Source organism: Echiichthys vipera (assembly GCF_963691815.1).
Source record: "Echiichthys vipera genome assembly, chromosome: 6".
Taxonomy (NCBI): Eukaryota; Metazoa; Chordata; class Actinopteri; order Perciformes; family Trachinidae; genus Echiichthys; species Echiichthys vipera.
Genome location: NC_139831.1, coordinates 15,128,159 through 15,147,184, shown reverse-complemented (window position 1 = coordinate 15,147,184; position 19,026 = coordinate 15,128,159). Strand labels below are relative to the sequence as shown.

General features: G+C 40.7%; 1 protein-coding gene across 1 annotated transcript; it reads left to right on the top strand.

The window, feature by feature from the left end:
• Positions 1 to 798: 798 nt before the first annotated feature.
• On the top strand, positions 799 to 18,644 carry chrnb5b (cholinergic receptor, nicotinic, beta 5b; the record flags this gene model as incomplete). Its single annotated transcript, XM_083914951.1, has 6 exons — positions 799 to 850; positions 10,908 to 11,053; positions 11,201 to 11,245; positions 11,493 to 11,602; positions 16,428 to 17,418; positions 18,489 to 18,644. The coding sequence occupies 6 exons, from the start codon at positions 799 to 801 to the stop codon at positions 18,642 to 18,644; spliced, it is 1,500 nt and encodes a 499-aa protein (XP_083771077.1).
• Between the last annotated feature and the right edge of the window lie 382 nt (positions 18,645 to 19,026).

Here is a 19,026-nt window from a genome sequence, read left to right as displayed (position 1 = left end):
TAACAGAGTGCAGAGTTCAAAGAGATACAGCTTTCTTATGTTGTTATTTTTAGCCACAGCTTAACAAAACTGCCCCCTTCTGAGCTTCTTAAAAGTGTTTTTTTAATAAACTTAAAGTTCATTTTCAACCGAGGGATTTCCCTTCGGATTGGAGAAGATAAGGTTGGTTTCAATGGCTGCTGTGTAACATGTTTTCCCTAAGGGGATTTCTGACTGTTATCGCTTCCTGTTTGTTGTCATGTCACATTGTGTCCATCAAGACGGCGGAGAGTGAAACTGACGCCCGACGGGGGAGCGCGCAGGGCGGGAAGGGCGATGCGAGACCGTGGCGCTTAAATCTTTTATCTGAAGAACAGTCGCTTCGGCGATAACGGGATTGGCGTATCCCCACTAGCCCTTGACCACATTACCGAGGAAAACGTCTTTTTTGCCCCGCTCGAGAAGAATTAAGGGGGGACTTTGTTCTCTTCAGCCGGTTTCCGCTGCGCGCAATCACAGCTCCAGGACCAGCGGTGGAGTCGGTGCGCTCTGGCAGAAAGCATCCAGCCTCCTCCTCCCTGGGTTCAGACAGCAGTCAGTGCTGCTCTCCGTGCCTCCGAGCCACAGCTGCTGGACGTCATTAGCGGAATCCCTTGCAATGAAACCGCTATAATCCAGCCTGACTTTCCCCCCTCTTTTCTTTCACTCTTTAATTCACTTCACATCGGGGGGAGGCAGAAAAGAAGGAAACCCCCACGCGACAAACACTCTCCTTTTATAAGTTTTTCGTGTGTCTGTCGCACTGGAGGGGAGGAAGCGATGGTAGCCCCGGTGAAAGCAGCGCTGGCTCTTCTGGTTCTCACCGTGGCAAGTGAGTAATCCCTTTTTCAAATCCTGCCAGAACGGGACGGGACTTCTACTTTGTGTATGGGGCTTTAATCACACGGTCTCGGGCTGTTTGTAAAATAGCCTGACACTCTCTCTCTCTCTCTCTCTTTCTCTCTCTCTGGGTTCTGTGCATGCATATTTGTATGACAGGTCTGGGAAGTGTTGTGAATTTACACCACACATCCGCTCATGTAGGCTAACTGTGAGTTTATACATTTTGTGAAGATGTTTAAGCCGCATTTAACCTTACAGACAGCACGTGACACCGGGGCGCAGCCTGGTGGGGTGTAAAAAAATAGTTGCTTTTCTGTGCGTCATACAGTTTTAGCACGTGATTTTATAACATGCCTCAATTAGCCTAACTAACTTTTTTTTTTTTTTTTACAAAACAAACCGGAGTCATAATGGAATTGCTTTATATCCGCCTAGCTGTGGTGTTGAGAGAAATGTTGCATTGCTTTTATATACATTTCCCTTCCCTGTTGTGTGTTGAGCAATCTTTGAATGTATTCCGTGGCCCTGCTGTACCCTGCAGTGTGTGCCAAGCCCCTCTGATGATAACAGGGGTCTAAATGCATGAACCTTAACGTAATGCACCTCTGTCAGATGAGATACAGTAGAAGTCTTTTGTTTTCCATCACTTGAAGCGCCATAGGAGGAGCTGTCTGTGGTCCTGACTCTGGCACTGAAGGGGAATCCCATTTAGAAGCTGTCCATGGTGCTGAAACTCAATCATCTCAACGTGTCAGCGCATGATGTGCTGCACACAGTACCCATTGAGTCTATACCTCCTCAAATTCATTAAATGGGCTTGGTGGACTTGTTTTCAGTGTAATAAAGGCATTAAGGTCTTCAACTAATAATTATTTCATTGTCAAATAATTTTCTCGAGAAATCGATTAGTTGTTTGGTCTATAAAATGTCAGAAAATGTCAATCAGTGTTTCCCAATGCCCAAGATGACCTTCTCGAAGTTTTGTTATGTTTACAACTCAAAGCTATTCAGTTTACTGTCACAGAGGAATAAAGAAACCAGAAGATCTTCACATATAAGAAACTGGGATCAGAGGAATTTGCTCAAAGCGAAAAATCGATTATCAAAAACAGTTGGCGATTCATTCAAAAATTGACAACTGATCAATTCATCTTTGCAGCTCTCAAATGCATGCTGTGCGCAGATAATAGAAATATAATGGAATATGACTTCATACGGTAGATGCCAAAATGACCCAGTCAGTTCACTCACAACTTTGTTTGTGTTTTGTGTATGACAAAGTAGTTAATTACTGTACAGAAAAACAACTCCATATTTAAACAGTATGTCACTGAAACGGTACACACATGAAATTAATTCGGAGGACATTAAGTAGATGGTCAGTTTTCACTCATCTCTCTTTCTCTCTCATTTGCCTGCTCCTTATGACCTCTTCAGCTCTCCTTTTTTCATTCCCTTTCTCAGAATAATAGAACTTAACATTTGCATCTAAATTTTGCACCTACAATACTATGAAACTATTTATAAAGCTCTCAAGATCAAATAATCAAGTATGGACCTTTTGCAATATGTGCATTTATGCCTTTCAGTAAGTCTCCTCCTCATCGTTCCCACTCCCTCCTTCCTTCCCCGCCTCCCCTTTTCTTGACCTCTTTATTCATGTTTTTTTTGGTCTAACATTGTCTCTTTTCTATGACCCCCTCACCATCGTCTGTGCTCTGTCTGCAGCTGAGGCATTGCATGACTGTGGCTCTGTCACTCTCATCAAACTTCACCCTGGCTGCTCCAGTAAAAAGGACTAAATCCAGGCAGCCACTTTTTGCTTTTGGTCTCATTCTGTGTCGTGTCACTCTCTGTCTCTGCTACTTCCTGTGTGCCACTTTTCTGTCTTTATTTTCTGTTATGACATATTGAGTTCATCACGCATGCCTCTCTTGGTATCAGATGTACGCTGTAGTAAATGTGCCGACGTACAGCTTAACCTACAGCTATACCTGATTAAAAGTTTTGCTCATTAAAAGCTTGCAGAGTGCAAGAGGGGGAATCACACGCTATGTGTGTGACAACCCTGACTCTGCTTCTCTGTAGCCCTCGGGTGAAGCTTTCCATGTCGATGGGCAGAAATATGCAACTCTCAAGTTTTGTCTCTGGGTTATTCCAAGGCTGTTGTTTTCTCACCAGTCTAAAAAACGACTTTCTTATAACTGCAGATGTATGTTGTGTCAAAAGGACAGGGCATCAATGAGTTACTACTTCATAGTAAACTATTAGTCATTGCATTGGCACACATGTTTGGATGCTGCTCTTTGAATGAGAAAAAGGAGGCAGCCGAAGAGAGATATAAGGTCTATAAGGTTTTCCAGACAGAGAGCTGCATCAGATGTATTTTGAAAAAACTTGAGCTGTGGTTACATGTGAGAGTGACACAGAGGGAGCTGAGGACAGAAAGACACTTTGGCTGCAACTGCCTCTCAGCTCCTCCTGTCACTGCTGAGAGGAAAAGAGCAGAGCAGGACAGAAAGACATGAGGGAGAGGTTGTGACAGATAAAGAAAATCATTGTAGTGAAAGAATAGTTTTATCCTCACAGATGGAGGACAGACTGTCCGTGATGATGATAAGTTTGAGGGTAAACAACCAACAGAAATCCCATGAGATACTATAAAACACAAAAATCTTTCAGGCAGTAGATACACTGTGCGCAGTGTGAAATGTCTTGGCTGAAACTTGACCACGTGGCCACGGATGCATATGAGCTGCACGTGGGTGGGTGTCTTTTATAACACGACTGATACGGGCAGCGCACTAAGGAAAAGCCAAAGACAGCTGAATCCTAAATTGTTGTGGCCTCAGACAGGCCAGTGCAGATGGCAAAGCCTTGAATAATTCACTTCACTAAAAGAGAAAAAAGAAAAGATGCAGAATTTGGATGCTTTCTCTTTCTACACTGGATCGATGTCACGGCCCCTGCTTCCATCTGCATCACCCAAACACAGCAGCGACAAAGCATTCAGATGAACATTTGTTCCGTTTTGATTTACACCTTCTGTATGTTGTAATGGAGACTCTGTGTTTATTTGGTATTCTTTAGAAAGACTCAGAGACTACTCTTTGATTGTGGTCGAGTCTCTGCTTGAGAGACGATGCCATTTTTTATTTTTTTTAGCAACGATGAATTATTGAGGTGTAGAAAGTGCGGCGAGGCGGACAGGAGTGTGTGTATGTGTGTGCATACATGTGTGATGGAACCTGCTGGTAGACTCCCTAATGCTCGGCCTCTACTTACCGCATACGCATCTCATTTTAGCCTCGTACCATTTTAACATTTACTGTCATCCCTATACAGCCCATACTGCGCTTCTTCCTCAGTCCTTCCCACATTTGTCTTTCACAGGTTAGTAGTTTTTTGTGCTAGGTTTATCTTTATACCACCAACTTTACTATAGGACATCTCCTATTTCTCTCTGGCAGAAATCAAAGAGCAGCCCGGGGAAAAACAAAAGGCAGAAGCCACTACAGGGAATTCCACACTGCAGGCCATGGTGGTCTAGATACGAATTCAATAAGTTAGGGTTTTAAAGGAACCCATATTTATGGAACTTTTCCAAGTCATACTCGTATTTTGCGTGTCTACTAGAACATGTTTACACACTTGTTTAAAAAACACATATTAAGCCCAGTCTGCTCTGATTGGTCAGCGTTTAGGGGTCTTCCGCATCTGTGCTCTCAGCATCTCTGCACCATCATTACAGTTGGGGAATGACTGTAACGCCGAAAACACACCAAGTTATATTTTGCTGGGCTAGGAGACGTGTTCATGTGTTTCAAGCGGAAAGAAATTATTTGTAAACATAGGTCAGTATGTCAAAGGTGTCACAGGACTCTGTTACTGATTGGCTGATTGGTATTATCTGACCGTACTTTGCTGCTAAAAGTTAACCTCTCCAACTTTTAGTTTTGCTGCAGACAGCTGTGACTGTGGTGAATTGCAACTTTGCCACTGTTTGGTGTGTTTTTGGCATAATAGCACTGTAGCAACACTTCCTAAATATAGTATAGTTGTGACATCACAACAGTACGGAAGTCCTGGCTGTTCGTTTGAAAGCACAGTTTCTGGAAACTGGCTGTGTGCATTTCTCTGTGGATTGAGCCTTTTGATACTTTTATCAACCTGCTTTCTAATCAAAAAAGAAAATCTCACTTTTTAAAATATGAGACCTTTAAACAATTTATGTGCCTTAGATTTTCTAAAAGAAAATCCAATTCAATTCAATTAAATTTTATTTATAGTGCCAAATCATAACAAAAGTTATCTCAGGACACTTTACAGACTAGGTAGAGACTTTAGAGTGCTCTGAAACCCAGAGCCTGCTTGTTTAATCCAAACAACCAACTAACAGTATGGGCCATGTGCTGATATTAAAGGGCTACTACTATTTAGTATTGCATTTTCATGAAGTGAGAAGATAACAACCAAAAAAAAATCGATGCAGCAGTGGCCGAGAAATCCTAAGTTTTAGATCCAATAGGTCAGAAACACTGGATCATACATCCGGGGTGATACTTGTTTTTGAAGTCTTGCTGCTCGTAAACGTCAATGTAAACTCAGTTAGCCCAATGATAATGCAAGCTTTCTGCAAGACATCGATGTCATCAGGGGTATTTCTTTAGACACAGAAAAGATTATACAAATGTTATCAAAGTCTTAATAGTCTTAAAGTCCTCATGATGAGTAAAATGAACTTGTGCAATGTGTCCCTTTAATTGAAGCTTAATGGGAGTATATTTTTCCATCATTTATTTTTGTTTCATTTTAGCAACCTAGAAAATGATTGTAGTTCATATTAAACAGGCTCCTGACATCTGTGTTCATGTTGTGGCCATCTGTCTGGTTGTCACTGCTTGGTGGTTTAGCTGCGCTTACTTTTTATTTGTGGCTTAAATCCAATTAACTAAAGCACAATGACAAATAAGTCTGAAACACTGAGCTTTGCTGGACTAACAGGATTTATAGAGTGTGTGGTCTCAACTCCCAGGCAACCAACAATCACACCAGTTAGTTTTAAATGAATACGACAAACCTGCAGTTTGCGCATCAACTATGAATTGTTGACAGGCTATGATCCCATTAGGCAAACGTATTAATCACGGTAATTTCCCATGAATCATCACTATAATAAGGCCTGATCCTATTTAATTTTATCAGATGATTATGTATTAATCTGGGAATTTTCTCCCACACTTCTTGTTTATTGTGTGTATCTTCTCTCCTCCCATGTGTCTCTGCCTCTTTTTTCTGTCTAATCCTGACAGAGAGCGCTCTGGGTTTCAGAGCACTCTAAAGACTTTTACCCTAGAGGTTTTGTGTCATGTCATAGTTGCTCAGATGCCGGACTCATTTCCTGTCTCCTCTTCAGATAGATGCCTACTGGAGGTCAATCTTGGCTGACTAAGTGTGGAATATCTGTCTCTTTCCTGCACCTGCCTTTAAAGCTCAGTGTCTCTTCTTTTCAGTTTGAACCTGACTTGTCTCAAATATTTTTTATCTTGGATAAATATTGATATGACAGCTGGCAGAATTGTTGAAAACCAATGTAGTACAAAGTACAATTTATAGTTGACCAGAGCTGCCAACTGTGCAAATTCGAGATATTTGGACACATGTATGTTTCTGATGTCAGTTCAGAAGTGTTTGCACAGCTTTTTTAATATGCATGGTTGACTTTAACACAATATCTTCTACTGAAAATGTTGTTTCCTTGTGTAGCTGAAATTTAAACCTGGCCTTACAGCCGTCATATAGCTTTCATATGCCAGACTAGTTAAGTGTCAAACTCTACAGCTTAGACTATAAAATGCAGCTATAATATGGAAACCATTGACAAAGTTATGCAGCTCTCCACTGGCAGATGTCTTAAAATCAGATGTCATGCCAAATTAAATACTGGTTTTGTCAGTTTTTTGGTTGGTTCAAGGTGAATTTGCCTTGGCCAGACAAAGTCAGATTTTCGCTGTCTTCACTGATGTTCGGACAGACGTTTGCATAGAGGACCGACTTTTATCCTTCAACACAAACAAAAATGTCATGAAAACATAAAAGCAAAAATGTCCTGTTTAAATTACTGAGTTGTATGACGACTGGAGAAAGTTGAAGCTTCAGTTTCTTATTTTATCTACCATCTATTGTCTGTCAACCAGGGAAGAGGGATCCCTCCTTTGTTGCCCTTTGTGAGGTTTCATCCATTTTTCTCATGTTAACGACTTCCTTCGGGAGTTTTTCCTTATCAATATCAAGGGTCTAAGGACAGAAGGTGTCGTATGCTGTGCAGAATGCACAGCCCCTTGAGGCAAGTTTGTGATATTGGGCTATATGGACAAAACTGACTTGACTACCGTATGTTACTGTTAAATATTTGCCTTGAGAGAAATTAAATTACTACAGTGCTCAGCTGAATGTAAAGGTCCAGACAAAAACCTCCACACTTATGGAGATGAGTTACTCTTTAGGTTCTTCTGTGTTTTGTTCATGTTCCCAAATTAACTAGTCATGAGATTAAGATTACTCTTAATTATCATGCTTTAAGTGCTTTTTAAAGATGGTGCTCTTGGCTGAGATATAGGTCAAACTCTTGACCTCTTATGTAATCCTCCTCTCTCTTTTTTCTTTCTTGTCACCATCCAGTTTATATTGTCCTGTAAGCAGGAAAACCAGAGCTCAAAGCTTGAAAACAGAAACAGAAAGAACAGGTACAAGACAAAACACAAGGGAAAAAGCTTCTCAATGAAAGTAGGTGTGACAGAGAGTGCCTATTGGCTTGTACAGGAGCACGGGAGAAAACCAGGCTCGTATTTCTATTTTCAACAGAGGGACAGCGCACATACTTATATGGAGACATAAAAAGGCGGAAAACTGTGTCCCAGTCAGTTCTGATGGAACATTTTTGTTGAAGAGAGGAGCTTTTAAAAAAATAAACAGGCCAAAACAAGGAGTTCCAGATTTTTTTCCACTAGTTTAAAATGTATGAAAGTCTGGCAAGATCCGTGTTTCAAATCACCCACTATCACTGAAGCTCTGTGACCCGGTCAGATATTGTTCTTTGTTGATTAAATGGGGGAAATCAGCCCTGCAGTAGCTCTCTCTCTCTCTCTCTCTCGCTCTCTCTCTCTCTCTCTCTCTCTCTCTCTCTCTCTCTCTCTCTCTCTCTCTCTCTCTCTCTCTCTCTCTCTCTCTCTCTCTCTCTCTCTCTCTCTCTCTCTCTGTGTGTGTGTGTGCATGTGTGTTCAAATGTGACTCACTCAATATTGTCATAAACACTGCAGATTGCCTGCATTGTTAACATGCAATATATACTATGAAATGCCTGGTAGGTATAGAGTATTCTTGTACAGTATGTATATTTATGTGTGTAGGACTGTCAATAAATACACGATTACATCATGTCTGTGTTCTCTGTCTCACACACACACACACATGCAGGCACATATTCACATTACTCTCATTACACACTCATTACATCTGCGGACCTAATTGGTGAGACCTCGCAGCACGACATTTAAACATCGCTTCACCAACTACTGCTCTGGGCAGTTGTGTGTGTTTGTGTGTGCTTCTGTTATTGTGGGTTTTCTCGTTATGATCCTGTTCAGCTATACCAATAAGCAAGAGTCGACAATGATCAGAGAGCTTGTGTTGCTTCTTCTTTCTTCTTTTATTTCTTTAAGGACTTTTATTTATGCTGAAAACAAGACTTAGTAGGTCTTAAAGACGAATGAAAAAGCTGCCAAACTCCACCTAAATTTCATTTGTTTATTTACTGTTCTTAAGACCTCATCCATTTGTAAGGTGCCCACCATGTTGATGTGCAATTTATGTTAACATCCGACACTTTAACCTGTTCACTTTAACTCACCACACCTCTTTCAGATAGGAGCCATTCTATTGGGCAAGTTGATTTCTTAAGTAATTCGGTGTGTTATCAGAGCCTTTCTTATATTGTGACGTAGTGTCCCACAGTAAACAATGTTGCCTTTTCTGTTGATCTTAATTTACGTATGTAACTTAATGTAATAACAACTATACTTATTTTAACCCAAACCCAGATTCTTCCTTAACCTAACTAAGAAGTTTTAGTTTGAATTCACATGTTTAAAACTGACACACACACACACACACACACACACACACACACACACACACACACACACACACACACACACACACACACACACACACACACACACACACACACACACACACACACACATACACACACACACAAATCAAACATGCTTGTTTAAAAGGCAGATGTCCGGCAGCCAGATGTGTTGTAATGGGAGCCGTATTTTCTTGATTCCCTCATACTCTGCAGGGTCCCACACATCTGTAGTCGTCCCATACCTGATGAAGAAGGGTACAGATAGGGAAATAAATACACACAGCAATATAGAGACATGAGTCAAAAATCACATGTATTAAATCACACACGCTTATAAAATAAAATGCATGCAACCAGAAGCATACATAAACAACGTATGTGTCCATGCATGGACACACACACGGGTTCAGTCAGCCCCTACCTACCTACACACACACACAATCACACACATACACACCATCTTATCCTATCCTGCTAACAGTGCATCATCTCAACACTCACTCCACTGAGATTATGAAATTATTGGAGTCATTCAAGGCAGTTGTTCAGGGCTGCAGTTGACATTTTTGGCAAGATGTCCGACAGCATTAGATTGAATAACAACCAGAGGATATTTCATCCTTATGGAAAACAATAAATTTGAATAGCTTAGACAGTGTACTGAAGAGATATGGGATCTACTGTTGTTTTGTGCTCAGAAAATAATAATTCCTTTGCTTTGGTTAAAATGCACTAATTCAGATTTGTATATATCTGAATAACAAGAAATAACACACACATTTTCCAGATTTATGGTGATTTATTTGCATCCCTAGCAGAACAGAGACTAGCAAAGGAAGAGGCCAGCACAGCATCTGGCCTGTGTGGTCATGTGGTATGAATAATGCCATGTTATCTCTGATTATAGCGTGTAGCATTTATCACAGTTAGCATAGTGATATCCATCCATCCATCTTCAACCGCTTGTCGCTGTCGGGGTCTTGGGGGAGCTGATCCCAGCTGACATCGTGCGTGAGGCGGGGTACACCCTGGTCTAGCCAGTCTATCGCAGGGCACATAGAGACAAACAACCACTCACACTAACATTCACACCTATGGGCAATTTAGAGTCATCAAATAACCTAACACGTGCATGTCTTTGGACTGTGGGAGGAAGCTGGAGAACCTGGAGAGAACCCACGCAGACTCGGGGAGAACATGCAAACTCCTAACAGAAGGGCCCCAGCCCTGATTCGAGCAACCCTCTCGCTGTGAGGGATAGTGCTAACCACCAACACCACCGTGTTGCCCCAGCATAGTGATATCCTACCTATAAATTCATAGATAGGCCTATATATACGTATACTGCAGTGGCTGCAGCTGTCCATTGGAGCAGTAAATGCATGTCTATCAAGGCAGGAGGCCTATCCACTCTTCATCATAATCATAATTTGTAGCAGAATTTTCAAACAATTTTCAAGCATGTTGGTTTGTTTGAAATGCTAGACATGTATTTACAATACTGGTTTTCATACCAAAATAACTTATCCACAGTAAGGAGCTTTATTCCTTGATATCATTCAAATGAGTTAGTTGTATAAAAGTTCACCCCCAGTACAGTCAAAACTAGCTTAGCTATACTTACCAAAGGATCCATTACACCTGGGATGGTATTTGTTGAGCTGTGGTAGTGGTGTGAATCCCCGAGACATACTATAAAACATGAATGTGGCAAATGTAACTAAGTGTGTTGCCAAACAATGGAGAACCAACAGTATGCATGTTTTTATTGCAACTTTATTGCGACTGTTGTTCTCAGTACATGGTTGGCCACTCCTGTGCTGGACCAACAAAGAACATAATACAACTCTGTTTTTTCCTTTTGTGTGTGTGTGTGTGTGTGTGTGTGCAGCTGCCTTGTGTGCGGAGGTGGAGGAGCGGCTGGTGAGTCACCTGTTGTCACAAGATCGCTACAATAAGTTGATCAGACCAGCTGTCAACAACAGCCAGCAAGTCACCATTTACATCCAGGTGTCTCTAGCCCAGCTGATAAACGTGGTGAGAAAACACATCCACATCATATGCTGTTATTAAAGAAGCATATCTTTTTTAATTTTATTTAATTCAAGAACGCATATGGCTGGAGATATTTTCTATTAGGATGAGTTTAGCCATCCACAAACCCTCTTCCTGTCTGTGTTTCAGAATGAGAGGGAGCAGATCATGACCACCAACTGCTGGCTCAGGCAGGTTTGTGTCCCCACTCATCCTCTTGTTCTCCTTTCTGTGTGTGTTTGTGTTCTGTGTTTGTGTTTAACTGTTTAAAATGCATTTTTTTGCCAGGTACAAATACATACAAATACGTTGTTAATGTATGTTTCTGGTTGCATGTATTTTATTTTGTAAGCGTGTGTGTGATTTAATACATGTGATTTTTGACTCATGTCTCTATATTGCTGTGTTTATTTATTTCCCTATCTGTACCCTTCTTCATCAGGTATGGGACGACTACAGATTAATGTGGGACCCTGCAGAGTATGAGGGAATCAAGAAAATCCGGCTCCCGTCACAACACATCTGGCTGCCGGACATCGTCCTTTACAACAAGTATGTTTGATTTGTGTGTGTGTGTGTGTGTGTGTGTGTGTGTGTATGTGTGTGTGTGTGTTGTGTGTAAAACTAAGTGATTAAAAAAGGAACTAAAACAACCCACACGCAACTTTATTCAAAAGCCCAATTTTTCTAAAATGTTTTCTGATTATTTCTTCTATCCTCTTATCTCTTAACCCACTTTTCACCTCTTTTAGGAAAATGAATGCAACTAAAATGTTTTGTTATTAACATCTCGACTGTCTGCAGTCAGTCTCATGGTGATGAGATTTTACAGAGAAAAAGAGACAGGGACGTAGTGAAGTTATGAAAGAAAATCATTAAAACACGCACATACTACACATACTAAGTGCAGGACAAAAGAACACGCATAAGACAGGTGCTCTATGGCAAGGGGTTTTAACATTTAATATCTAGACTGGATATGTATTGGAGATATCTGTAATTCAATTATTCCTGGTCAAAAAAGAACATTTCAGTGTGAGGGAACTGAATTTTGGCTCTGTGAGAGTGGTGAGAGAATCAACTCACTGCCACTACTGTCAGGTGTGTGTGGCGAGTTTTCATATACCCTGAGTCTCCAGTGCTCTGTGCTGATTCATTATCTCACCTTCAGAGGTAGTGAGAGGTTCTCCCTGTTGCTTTTCAAGTTGTTGGTGTATCTATTAACACCAAGCCAGAACTTTGTGTATTTGATGTCAATTGCCTGTTTCCTAGTGTATAACTAGGTGCTGGAGAGTTTGTTGTGACTCCAGACTCTTGGATTATCAAAGGGCTCCTGGGAAGCCTTTGCCTTTTGTTTTGTGTTTTCTTGGTCTACTGGACAATTCTGGTTTTGAGTCAGCTGCTTGGCAGCGGTGGTTTAGTTTATCATCTTAGTAATTTATTTCATTAAGGAAGCCTGTAGTGGCTCTATACAGTTTGGTTGTTTTTTCTCCCCTTTCTATTCTACCGCTGTTGCGATTTTGTGGTTATCCCTCTGGGATAACTTTGAGATTCCCCTGGGTCCGGACCTGTGTATGTGTGGATATCTATAATTGAAAGCCCAATTTATGGGCATGAATCTGTGTCATCGCATTTTTAAATTAAAAAGGTATCTGAATGTTTTGCCTAAATTTAACTCTTTTTTTCCAGTGTCAATGAATTCAAAGTTAAAAAATTCAAGGTTAAAAATTCAAAATGCCAAATTCAGCTGCAAAATTCAATGTATAAAATTCAGTGTTCACATGCTGGGAACCAGGGAAGTGCAATCGTTTCTAGATACTAGATCAGGGGCCGTATTCACAAAACATCTTAAGGCTAAGAGTAGGTCCTAACTTGCTGTTTTAGTAAGTAACTCTTAAAAAGGGGCGTTTCACTCCTAATTTTAGGACTCCTAGCTTTTTAAGATAACTGTAATTCACAAAGCATTTTAGCGCTAATAGTAGCTCCTAAATCTATAAAAACGTAGGAGTCCTCTCGAGGACTAAGAGTAAATCAGGAAGGACCTAACATGGCTGTTGCATTCAACATTTCGGGGAGATTAAATGATAGTGAGCTTTTAAAGAGGTATCGCCTTAATGGAGATGGCATTATGAACGTGGTAGCGTTGGTCAGGGATGCCACCACATCACCAACAAATGAAAAATACCAAATGTCCCCGGAGAATAAAGTTGTTACAACTCTACAAAAGTGCAGCTTTGCAACGCAGATGATCTTGGCTTCTCTCAGCTGTCAGTTAGTAGGATTTTGCACCAGGTGATAAATGCCCTATCCGGACCCCACATCATGCAACAGTTCATAAACTTCCCTGTTGAAGTGTTTCTATCATAAATTCACTCTTAGGGACTCATTCCCTCTCAGCACTGTGGGTATAGAAGGTATGAATATGATGTCATTTATAGCAACAAGGTCAACCCCGCCCTCTAGTCTTAGCTCAGGAGTCCCTCCCACTTCTTAGTAAAAGTTGGTCTCAGACGCTTTGTGAAAAGGTTTTAAGAAATTACTGTTAACTAAGAACTTTTAGTGCTCCTTAGGAATAAAATGTTTTGTGAATACGGCCCCAGGTGTATGTGATCGAGCAAGGAGAGCTGTAACAATGTTCTGGTGTGTTTGTCTAACAGCAGCTGTTGTGTTCAGCCTCTCGTCAGATTCACAAACACTTTACTGATGATTTTCAAGCTGCATCTAATATCTACTGTGGCAGATACGATTGTATAAGTGCACACTGCATTACAGCTTTCTACGACTCTACACATTAGGGAGCTGTATTTCAGTGGTCAATATATCCGTAGCTTTTGGAAAACCCCCTTGATAAACCCCCTCGTTATTTTTTAAGATGAGATCAAGGTAACCAGTTGTTTTAGACCAACTCAATACAAACTGTTACCAGGAAGCTGATACCTGAATTTGGCATGTTGAATTTTTAACATTGAGTTGCATCAATTTGGTATACTGACATTTTGAACCTTGAATTCTTTATCGTTGAATTATCGTTCGTTTGAACACTGAAAAATGAAGAGTTAAATTCAGAGTCAAAACATTCCGATACACAATTTCAATGCATAAATATTGAGAGCTAGAAATTGAATGGCTTTTTAATTTCAAAATCCAATGAAACAGAATTACTTCCATACCAATTCACATGAAATTGACGTCATTCGTACTAGGAAGAATGTCATTGTGGATTAATTTAATCATTATTATGACTAGCAAGAATTCATTTTTGACTAGGAGAAATTGTTTTATGGATATCTAAAATGTAATTACAGATAGAGATCAATTAAATGTTAAAATTGCTTGCCATAGGTGCTCTGTCAGGTTTCATACCCTGAGCATTTAAAAGGTGACTGTATTCATTTTGTATGAAAAAGAGTAGCACGTTCATCATCACCTTACCCTGGTGGTAATATATATATTTCATGGGAGCATTATCTAGGCTGTGTAGAGATGTTGAAGTGATAAAATCTGCAGGTGCGTTTGGTCACACCTTTGACAACTGATGCCCACATCAAGTGATCTCACTGATATTCCAGAAAAAACATGTATTATCAACAGAAACTCTTCTATACCTTGTAGCAACCATAAATTCCAACATGGTTCAGCTGCATTTGAGCAATAAAAATATGGATCAATACAATGAAATCATAGTCTTTACAATCAAAGTGTCAACATAAACCAGTGCACTAATGCTCCTACCACACATTCAAACTACTCTGAACTGTAGGATAACATTCCCACATTATTGTGTTTCATCGAGCAGGGATGCACAAAACATTGATGTGAGAAGGTTTTCACTTTGTGTGCACATCTAAAAATTATCTTACAGCTGTATGTAATAGCTGCAAGGGAAAATCAATACTTGAGGACGTTGATGCTGTAATATGTTCATTCAAGGAGAAATTAGCCCCACTACCGCTATCCACTGGAGTGTTGGCTGGCAGACACGCAGGCTTTCAGGCCTCACTTCATCTGTCACACATATCTGTCAACACCTGGGTCTTTTTTCCATCTGCTAGTTTCTCATATAACATTAATGGTTAACTTTTATCACAAAAATCTAGTTGATATAGGAGTCCTTCTCTGTTGTCTCAAATCACATTAAAACATTTTTATTTTTTATTTTTAGCTTTGCATTAATTTTTGTTTATAGTTGTGGTACGTGTCCAATCAGACAGTTAAAATGGTGAATCATTTTCTAACTTTCTTTCTCACAAATTGTGTACGATAACTTGAAATTATTTGACTGTGTAAGATTTACTATTTAGTATTCACCTTGGTTCTTAGTTGTCAGCTGCATAACAAATACATAAAACATAAAAACATCTAGTACAAAAGCCTGAGTCAAGTGTTGAGGAGGACTGTGTGATACTGTGTGATCAAAAGCTCCAGAACATTTACTAAATAGACCTGGTTTTCTCAAGTACTGTATACGAGGTAAATAATGAACCTAATATTGAGATGGTTTGACATGCTCACGGCTGTGTGGGTGTGTAGTTTTTGTGTTTGGGTCAGCAGTGTTACCCCACAGTTTATACAGGAGTAGTAGGCATTAAAGTTTTTATGAGCACAGATTGCTGGTCCGCTAAAGATCACATAAAGAGCATAATGGCTTAAGAGGCACAATGATGGGAGATGATCAGCAGTACTTTACAACTTCAGGTCGAGGTCCCTGGCCAAGTGTGAGGGACCAGAGGTTGCAGTAAGCAGGTAGGGCCTCTGCATTTTTTATTTGTCTCCATATTCACAGCAGGGCCCAAAGCATTAGAGACCAAGTGTGATGGTTGGATTCCTGACCTACTTTATAATTGATAGACCACTTATCTATAATGCATCACCTTCAGCCTTTGAATAAAAGTCAGTTTCAGCAGATTTGAGGTTGGCGGTGGGCAGTTGTTTCCATGTTGCTGAGATGATTGTCATACATCCTCTCAACACATGCAACTGTTGCATGTACCGCCTCTGCAGAAACACAGTAAAAGTCATGAAATCATTTTCTGGACACGCCATCAGTCCGCACAGTAAATTGTTTTACTCAAGTAAACTTTTTCTCTCTTGCTGATATTGCTCCAGCATAGATTACAGTTGTACTCAGCACTGAGCTAGCCCTGGGTGTGTACCAACATGTCCCTTCCAGTTAGTTGCACCTTGAATACTTTCACCTACCTACAAGGAGGTGTCCTGGGGGATACCTTATCAGATACTCGAACCACCTGAACTGGGTCCGTCAGCCGGGATTGAAGCTGAATGAATGATCTGTCCAGTTATTGGTTTCTCTTTGAGTACTTTGACTTTCTCTTTTTCCTTTCTTTTGCTTACCTCCTATACCTTTTCATCCTCTCAGTGCTGATGGGACCTATGAAGTCTCCTTCTACTCCAATGCTGTAGTCTCCAATAATGGCGAGGTGACCTGGCTCCCACCAGCTATCTACAAGTCAGCCTGCAAAATCGAAGTCCGTGATTTCCCTTTTGACCAGCAGAACTGCACCCTCAAGTTTCGCTCCTGGACCTATGACCACACTGAAATCGATATCATTCTCCTCAGTGATTTCGCCTCACGTGACGACTTCAAACCCAGCGGTGAGTGGGATATTGTTTCACTGCCTGGACGCAAGAACGAAGACCCTAATGACATCAAGTACCTGGATATCACCTATGACTTTATTATCAAGAGAAAACCTCTCTTCTACACCATTAACCTGATCATTCCCTGTATCTTGATCACATCACTGGCAATTCTGGTGTTCTACCTCCCATCGGACTGTGGAGAGAAGATGACTCTCTGTATCTCTGTCCTCTTGGCCCTGACTGTGTTTTTGCTCCTTATATCAAAGATTGTGCCACCCACGTCTTTAGCAGTGCCTCTAATTGGAAAGTACCTGATGTTTTCAATGGTTCTGGTTACCTTTTCCATTGTCACAAGTGTTTGCGTGCTCAATGTGCACCACCGGTCCCCCAGTACGCACACAATGCCTCCTTGGGTCAAGCGCATCTTCCTGTACCGGCTTCCCTCTTACCTGTTCATGCGGAGACCCGGTAGCTCCAACATCCGTGAGAAGTTCCGTAAAAAACACCAGCAGCGCTCGTACTCTGACCAGAAACTGCGTGGAGCTGACGGAGGGACTGGAAGTCCTGCAGGAATGGCAGATTCCTCCACATCCTTCTTTGTGAATGAGGAGTCGGCTAAACGCTATGGCTGGAAGATCAGCGACTTGTCAGAGAACACAGAATTCAGGAAGAGGATGACACTGAAGTGCAACATTGACGTGGAGGATGCGGTGGATGGAGTGCGCTACATTGCGGAGAAGATGAAGAGCGAGGATGATGATGAGGGGGTAGGTGTATCTATATGTATATGTGTGTCATAATACATGCAGCATGCTTCAAAGGTTGTATCTTCCTTGTTTGTTGTTTTTACTTTTTTGAGATTTTTACATTTTTTGCAGGATAGCTATGAACAGATATATATGATAGCAACTGGTAATGCAGTCTATTGGTCATATCTCAAATATTGAATGGATATCTATGGAATTTTAGGCAAACGTTTATCATTCTGACTTTGTTGATCCCCTGACTTTTCCTCTGGTGCCACCACATTATTCCTTCCAAACATCAGTATGTGAACATCGTCTTTGTCATTGTGAGCATGTTAGCATGTTGACATTAGTATTTACTGCAAATCACCCCCTGTTGTCCTTTAGGCCTTTATGCTCAAGCTACACAATCTTTTATTTAAACAATTCATAGTGGCAGATATATTATTGTGTTACAATAAATATTCTACATTAGAACTGGGGCCCGTTTCACACAGATAGACTTTAACTTTGGCTATGATTAGATTACTGTTAGTCAGACTTGAAACATACAGTATGTCTAAATACGGTTAGCCTCGGGGTAGGGTGGTTAGCCTTTTAGGCTCAAAATAGTCTAAAATGTCAAGACTAATCTAGCAGCACAATTACTGTAAGAGTGGCCTCACACTAAAGACCAGTCTAAAATACATCTTTGAAACAGGCCCCTGGACTGGAATATTTAATGTAATCTACATTGTATGTGTTCTGCAAAATATTGTGTTTTGAGTGTTTGCCTTCCTATGAAGAGCTCAGTTGAGGACTTTGTTATTGTAGGAATTACACAAATATCTTGTAGTGATTCAGTAAGAGTCCCATTCTTTTCGTTACACTATTGAGCTTGAAAAAAATTAGCCACTACAATGGTAAATACCTAAGCAGTTATGGTAAAAGTGCCTGCCCCCAGACCAAATCTATCAACAGCTTTAAGTTGTTTCAGCCAATAAACGATTAGATATACGAAATTAGACATTATAAGCAGAAAAAGACTTAACTTGTAACTTAAGTTGCGGACAGGAAAGTGGCGATATTTAAAATCTAACCTCTCTCTGCAGATCATTGAAGACTGGAAGTACGTTGCCATGGTGATCGACCGACTCTTCCTGTGGATCTTTGTGTTTGTGTGTGTGGTCGGGACTCTGGGCCTCTTCATGCAGCCTCTGTTCCATAGTTACAACACTCCTATTGTTGATGAGGTGGACCATAACTGAAGTCTGAAACGTCATCATGAACTTTGAGTGCCCCCTCAGAAACAGAGCTCTGACAACATTTTAGCACATGAATTCACATGTCCGCCTCACACCACACGCTCACTGGGAGATTATATGGATGCACTTCAGCCCTCTTCCACCACCTGCTCCCTTCATTACTTCCACCCCTTGTCCTCTTAGGCCTCCATGTGTCCTACCATCCACTCAGATTAAATGTATTTCAGTTAATTAACAGATAACTATATTTTATAACAACTTGGGTCACACATTTTTGGACATCATTCAGTAGACAACAATGATGGAGATCATACTGTAACTGGAGATTTGGGAACGTGGATGCTACGTAGTAGGGTTTACTCCCGGGAAACAGGATTCCTAAGAA